The sequence below is a fragment of the Lygodium microphyllum genome, chromosome 21 (assembly GCF_053477565.2).
Source record: "Lygodium microphyllum isolate KBCC chromosome 21, Lygodium_microphyllum_v1.1.10, whole genome shotgun sequence".
Lineage (NCBI taxonomy): Eukaryota > Viridiplantae > Streptophyta > Polypodiopsida > Schizaeales > Lygodiaceae > Lygodium > Lygodium microphyllum.
This window is the reverse complement of record NC_141155.1, coordinates 104,249,902-104,257,235: the sequence shown is the minus strand read 5'-3', so window position 1 is coordinate 104,257,235 and position 7,334 is coordinate 104,249,902. Positions and strand designations below refer to the sequence as shown.

General features: G+C 44.8%; 1 protein-coding gene across 1 annotated transcript; it reads left to right on the top strand.

Annotated features, from left to right (window-relative positions):
* The first annotated feature begins 675 nt into the window (after positions 1 to 675).
* LOC148018376 (putative cellulose synthase A catalytic subunit 5 [UDP-forming]) lies at positions 676 to 6,696 on the top strand. The gene is made up of 14 exons (XM_087661276.1): positions 676 to 1,445; positions 1,635 to 1,830; positions 1,950 to 2,164; positions 2,254 to 2,368; positions 2,452 to 2,650; positions 2,751 to 3,017; positions 3,120 to 3,465; positions 3,554 to 3,691; positions 3,829 to 3,954; positions 4,075 to 4,287; positions 4,367 to 4,664; positions 4,781 to 4,977; positions 5,063 to 5,413; positions 5,568 to 6,696. The coding sequence occupies exons 1-14, from the start codon at positions 1,368 to 1,370 to the stop codon at positions 6,156 to 6,158; spliced, it is 3,330 nt and encodes a 1,109-aa protein (XP_087517402.1). The 5' UTR covers positions 676 to 1,367; the 3' UTR covers positions 6,159 to 6,696.
* The last annotated feature ends 638 nt before the right edge of the window (positions 6,697 to 7,334 follow it).

Sequence of the window (7,334 nt, the reverse complement as noted above, 5' to 3'; positions counted from 1 at the left end):
AGGTGTCCAATTGAGTGATGCATTGTACAAGACTTGAATCCATAGCCTCATAATTAGGATTCGACTTTAAACCACCAATCGATTGTCCTCACGATGAACAAACATGCTCATTTAATGTCAAAATCGTCAGTAACAATCAACTAGGTGCAGAATTGATTTGTTGATTGCTTTATGCAAGCATTTTTGCAATGGTCTTTGCATGCTTGATTTCACGAACCCATGCTACTGTCGCTCTATTGTGGGGGAGTTGGAATAGGAGGGCTTCCATGGCCCTAACGGGCTTGTGGTGGAGGTTCCATGGAAACAGGGTCTACCTAGGAAGGTGCGAGAAGCCCAATGGAAGGGGGGGAGGTTGGAAGGTGGTGGGCGGGGGGGATGATGAAAATTGGAAAGGCTAGGCTTAACTGCCGGGTTCGGCTGGCAATACCTGAAGGCCAGTTGGCAACAGCAAACTTCAAATCCAAGCCTTTCAAGTTTCCGGAGGCTCCTCTCATGCTGGCAGAAAAGAGGGAGAGAGGCAAATTCCCACAGTATCAGCGGACCTGTAAAGAGGCCCTAGGGCCTAGGGGCGCTCTCCCTCCCCCCCCTCTCTCTCTCTCTACATTACTCCCTCTCGTGCTATCTTGCCAGCCGGCTGCCGGCAAACTAAATCTCGCCCACCCTATCTCACTTTCATTTTCATTTCCTTGTTGCCCATCTTTCTCCTTTTTTCTTCCCTCAAATTCCGCGCGCGCGCTCTCTCTCTCTCTCTCTCTCTCTCTCTCGACCCCCGAGGGCCCTTCGCAGTTTCACCTTTCACTACCTCTTCTCCATTGCTTCAAGGTTTTACCTTCGCACATTCTATAGGTACTGCCAACACACTCTCCCGCCTACCCCATCTGTCTCTCTCGTCACTCTCTGCTCTTCTCACTCTCTTTATTCATCGTTCCAGAGGAAGATCTAGGCCGTCGTGACTTGCCTTGACCCGCGTTGCCTTCTCTCCCGCTGGGGTCCTCCTGCCTTTGTGCTTCTCCTCTTCCTCCTTCTCTGCCCCCCCTTCTCCCTCTCCCCCCCTTCTCTTCCTCCCCTCCCCTCCCCTCCCCTCCCCTCCCGCCGGGATCATTTCCCTGTCGGTGCCACCCTTCCCTCCCCTCTCTTCTCCTTCCCCTGCGCCCGCACGCCTTCCTTCTTGCCTCGTCATTTAGCCATTTGATCACCATATATCTCTCTCTTTCTTTGTGATCCTGGACGGAGAACGGAGCTCGCTTCTTCAACCCCCCCGCATTGGCCTTGGCGTTCGATGCTATAAATTAATGGTTTTGCTGGACCGGGCTATGGTGATCTTGCTTTGATCGACTGCAAACAATCTCTCTGCAACCATTGTCGAAATGGAGGCCAATGCCGGCCTCATTGCAGGATCTCACAACCGTAATGAGCTCGTTGTGATCGGGACGGAGCGTGCCGGAGTAAGTAATTACAATGTCTTCTTGATCTTCAGAGGAAAAAAACTCAGTTTTGCATATTTGCTTTGAAACATTTCATATTGTACAATCTCTTGTTTATGTCAAGCATTTGAGGTCTTCTTGGTTCATATCACATCTAGCATTCTGCTTTGCAATATCCGCCTTGACACCAGTCCTTTTGGTGGTCTGCAGCCTCGACCTGTGGAGCAACTTAACGGTCAAGTCTGTCAAATTTGCCGTGAAGATGTTGGATTGACAACCGATGGGGAGCTCTTTGTTGCCTGCAACGAATGTGCCTTCCCGGTTTGCCGGCCTTGCTATGAATATGAGCGCAATGAGGGGAATCAATCTTGCCCTCAATGCAAAACCAGATATAAGCGGCTGAAAGGTGGGTCATTTTTTCATTGTGATCTGCCCTGCCCCTGCCGTAGGGACATTATTCAGTCTTATTCTGTTGTTAAGAGTTTTTGTTTTAATAGAGATCTTCTTTTGTGATTGTTGCTATAGGCAGCCGGAGGGTCGAAGGCGATGAAGAGGAGGAAGATGTCGATGACCTGGAGAATGAATTCAGTTTTGGATACACAGATGCACAGAGTGGCCAACAGATTGCGGAGTCTATGCTTCATGGACAGATGAGCTATGGGCGAGGTGGAGGGCATGACATGCCACACATGAGGCACACTGTACTTCCTCAAGTTCCATTGCTTACAAATGGACCAATAGTATGAACCTGATCCTCACTATACTAGCAATTACTATCAACAGAGGGGGCTTTACTATGTGAACTGGTCTGACTTATGGTGGATTGCAGGGCGAGGAACCTCATGGCATATCTCCAGAACACCATGCACTTATCATTCCCCCTTTCATGGGAAGTGGTGGGAAAAGGGTGCATCCTCTTCCTTTTTTAGAGTCGAACTCTCCAGGTCTACTTCTCTGATATGCTACTGTTACTTATCTTTCTTGTGTCTTTCACAAGCTACTGACAGTTTGCTGCGAGTTTTTGCAGCTCAAGCAAGGCCTTTAGACCCAACTAAGGACCTTGCGCAATATGGATATGGCAGCATTGCATGGAAGGATAAAATGGACAGTTGGAAGTCACGCCAGGAAAAGCTACAACTTGTGAAGTCTGATGGAGGCCATGCTTTTTCAGGCGGTGACAAAGGGCATGGAGGTCATAATTTAATTGATGAGGAAGACCTGCCAGTGTAAGCTAATAATCCCCTCATTCATAGACTAATGGAGAGATATATTGTGGTGTTTATTTGTACTAATTAAGGGCACCTATTTACATGGCAATATTGACAGTATGGATGAAGCAAGGCAGCCTCTGTCTAGGAAGATTCCAATACCATCAGCCAGAATCAACCCTTACAGGTTAATCATAGTCATCCGGCTGGTTGTTCTTGCATTCTTCTTGCGTTACCGGATACTGAATCCAGCTCCAGATGCCTATGGTCTCTGGCTTGTCTCAGTCATTTGTGAATTCTGGTTTGCCCTTTCTTGGATATTGGACCAATTTCCTAAGTGGCTGCCAATCAATCGTGAAACTTATCTGGATAGGCTGTCTTTAAGGTAATGGAGCAAGAAAACGGTGATTGAATTAATATATTTTAAGGTGAGGGGATGGGTGAAATTTCCTAGTGGTGGCTCATTCACATTGTTTGCCACTTACAGGTTTGAGAAAGAAGGCAAACCCTCTGACCTGGCTGCAGTTGATGTGTTTGTCAGTACCGTGGACCCAATGAAGGAGCCTCCAATTGTTACTGCAAACACGGTGTTGTCCATCCTGTCTGTTGACTATCCTGTTGATAAAGTCTCCTGCTATGTGTCAGATGATGGGGCGGCCATGTTGACATTTGAGGCCTTGTCAGAAACATCAGAATTTGCAAGGAAATGGGTTCCCTTCTGTAAGAAATTTAACATTGAACCCAGGGCTCCAGAGATGTATTTTGCTCAGAAAATTGACTACCTCAAAGACAAGGTCCATCCATCCTTTGTAAAGGAGCGAAGGGCAATGAAGGTTGTTGTTTGTATTGTCTTAATGCCTGGATCATCACACAGTTAAGATACCAGTGGTCTGGATTGACCCATTGACTACTGGTTTGCAGAGAGAATATGAAGAATTCAAGGTTCAGATTAATGCTCTAGTTGCTAAGGCGCAAAAAGTTCCAGAGGAAGGCTGGACTATGCAGGACGGTACACCATGGCCAGGAAATAATGTCCGGGATCATCCTGGAATGATACAGGTGGGAATGTCTGAGATTAGAAGGGTTTGAAGTGATGTGTAGAAAACACAATTGTTTGTGATCATTGGCATTGCACCATTGATTCTGATTATTAACATGACACCCATGTTCTTGATGGTCGGATGATCTGCATGCAGGTCTTTCTTGGACATAGTGGGGGTGCTGATACGGATGGCAATCACCTGCCTCGCCTTGTCTATGTGTCTCGTGAGAAACGGGTGGGACATAATCATCATAAAAAAGCAGGGGCTATGAATGCCTGTGTAAGTGACACCTTGTTAGGGAAAGCTGTGTAATTGAATGAAAAGTTTGTTGGCCAAAATAAGTAGCCTTATTTGGTTTTGTTTCAAAATGTTGGATGGTTCTCCTTGATAAACATGCAGGTACGCGTATCTGCAGTCCTGACCAATGCTCCTTATATTCTCAACCTGGATTGTGATCATTACATCAACAACAGCAAAGCTTTTAGGGAGGCTATGTGCTTTATGATGGATCCAAATCTTGGCAAGAGAGTTTGTTATGTGCAATTTCCACAAAGATTTGATGGAATTGATTGGCATGATCGTTATGCCAACAATAACACTGTTTTCTTTGATGTAAGTGCCAGGCCACTAGTTTAGAGGTGCTCAATCCAAATTTCGGCCTCTGTTTCTGAGAAGGCATTTCCTTTTGCAGATCAACTTGAGAGGTCTAGATGGCATCCAAGGTCCAGTATATGTTGGTACAGGTTGTGTTTTTAGGAGACAAGCATTGTATGGCTTCGATCCTCCCAAGAAGAATAAGAAGCCAAGTAGAAGCTGTAATTGCTGTTCTAGCTTGTGTAGTTGTTGGAGCTGCTGTGGACCCAGAAAGAAACATAAGAAGTCAAAGATCTTCTCAAAGCTTAAGCTGGGGAAGAGCAAGAAGAAGAGCAAAAAAAATGAAGCTAATGCCCCTTTGTCTAAATTGGAAGACATAGAAGAAGGTGTAGAAGGTAAGGGTTCACCTTCCTTGGAAGATTAAGAGTGTATGATCGTGTGCAGAGCTCTGATCACTGCATGCATAATATTGCATGACACTGCAAAGAACACCAACATGTTGTTTTTGCAGGCATTGAGAGTGACAAGAGTGCCCTAATGTCGCAAAAGAATTTCGAGAAAAAGTTTGGTCAGTCACCTGTGTTTATTGCTTCTACACTCTTGGAAAAAGGCGGTGTTCCTCAAAATGCAAGTCCAGCATCACTTTTGAAAGAATCCATTCATGTCATCAGCTGTGGTTATGAGGACAAAACAGAGTGGGGAAAGGAGGTAGATGCTTTGTTATCTGTATTTTTGTACTTTACTATGTTCACTATGCAAACCAAGGTTCTAAAGACCTTCCTGCTACTTGCAGATTGGATGGATATATGGATCAGTTACGGAGGATATCTTGACAGGATTTAAGATGCATGTGCGTGGCTGGCGATCTATTTATTGCATGCCTCGAAGGCCTGCCTTCAAGGGGTCTGCACCAATCAATCTGACAGATCGTCTGCACCAAGTGCTTCGGTGGGCCCTTGGTTCTGTAGAGATATTTCTGAGCCGTCATTGCCCAATCTGGTATGGTTATGGTACTGGTTTGAAGTGGCTGGAGCGCCTGGCATACATCAACACAATAGTTTACCCCTTGACATCACTTCCTCTCATAGCATATTGTACTCTTCCAGCAATATGCTTGCTCACAGGAAAATTTATCATCCCCACGGTAATTTAAAGTACCCAAGTATATCTAAGTTTTAATGGGTACCTTCACCTGTACATTTGGTATTAATGATGAAAACTTGACTTCTGTATGCTTGCATGTGCTTAAGTCTGTGGTCAGGACTGTTATTGCTACTAATATTGTTGTAAAACCACAGATTGATGGCTTTGCGAGCTTGTGGTTCATCTCTCTCTTTCTCTCAATCATTGCCACTGGTATTTTGGAGATGCGATGGAGTGGTGTTGCAATTGATGATTGGTGGAGAAATGAACAGTTTTGGGTCATTGGCGGTGTTTCAGCTCATGTCTTTGCTCTGTTTCAAGGGTTGTTGAAGGTGTTGGCTGGTATTGACACCAGCTTCACAGTGACATCAAAGCAGGCAGAGGATATAGAATTTGCAGAGTTGTACCAGTTCAAATGGACCACTCTTCTGATACCTCCAACCACTCTGCTTATACTGAATATAGTTGGTGTGGTGGCTGGAATTTCGGATGCCATCAACAATGGTTACCAATCATGGGGTCCTCTCTTTGGAAAGCTGTTCTTTGCAATATGGGTAATCATGCATCTGTATCCATTCTTGAAGGGACTGATGGGCAGGCAAAATCGCACTCCAACCATTGTTATTGTCTGGTCCATACTACTGGCTTCAATTTTCTCTCTTCTGTGGGTGAGGATCAATCCATTTTTACCAAAGCAGACAGGGCCCATTCTTCAGGAATGTGGTTTAGAGTGTGATTACAACTAAGAGGATGAGCAGGTTAATTGAAACAGCATCAGTTGAGAGAATGGAGAAGTAGGAGGCCCTTGTAGATATTGCCGGCAGCCTGCCTCTTCATTCATTATTTGTCTCTGGAAGAATGGGCTGTGTGCATCTGAAGGTTTTGATTGGGTGGATTTGGCCTGGTTCTAAGAGGGCCTCCTGCCTACACTTGGTGTGAAGTTGTAAACCTCTTCAAGACGGGGCCAACCAAGCAAAGCACCAGCAGAAGTTTTACTTGGGGAGGTGGTTATTCTTTCTCTGCGGAATCTTTTGTGAAGTACTGTGCATATTCTCATTCTTTGACCCACACATACATGGAATAAAATTTCAGGAAAAGGAAAACAATGTACCCTTGTGCCCAAGTTGGAAGGACACTGGCATAAGGAAAGAGTTTTTGTTTGCATGCCCATGTGCCTTACGGTTTTTAAGGCTCACAACAGAACATTTAATTTACACTTTCAAAAGATCTTGGATATTTTCCACTTGTATTTTTCTCCAAACTTTCAAATTGTATTGTACATCAGCAGCAGTTTCTTCAATCTGGAAATCTTTGTTTGTTTGATGCAAGCAATAATCAGTATACTGAATCATTCTAGCTACTTCAAAATCATGAAACTTAGGCTGTCAAATACACTAAAGATTTACAAGCCAGTGATGAATTTGTCTACTTGAGCTGAGAGCTCTTCAGAAGTACCTTCCCTATTGGGAGCTACTGAGAGCCCCTCAAGATTCTGTCTATAGTATATCAGAAGGACCTTCTTGTTGGACAGTATTGAGAGCTCAAGCAGTAAGTACATCCCTTAAGTACCTTGAGTACCTTCCATTTTGGGAGCCACTGAGCCCCTCAAGATTCTCTGTACCTATCAAAATCCCTTCTGATTGGACAGTATAGGCCCTAGGGAGCTCTTCTGTAGTAAGTACCGTTGAGTAGCTTAAGTACCTTCCTTTATAGGGCTACTGTGCACCCCTTTCAAGATTCTCTATATCTATCTATAGCTGTTAGAAGGAGAATGTACCTTAAGTACTACCTCAAGTACCTTCCTTTTGGGAGCTAACGAGTGCCCTTCTCGAGATACTCTCTATACTTAATAGAAGGCTGAAGCCCCTTCTGGTTGGATAGTTATTAGTACAGAGAACTCTTCGATTAAGTAGGTACCTTGG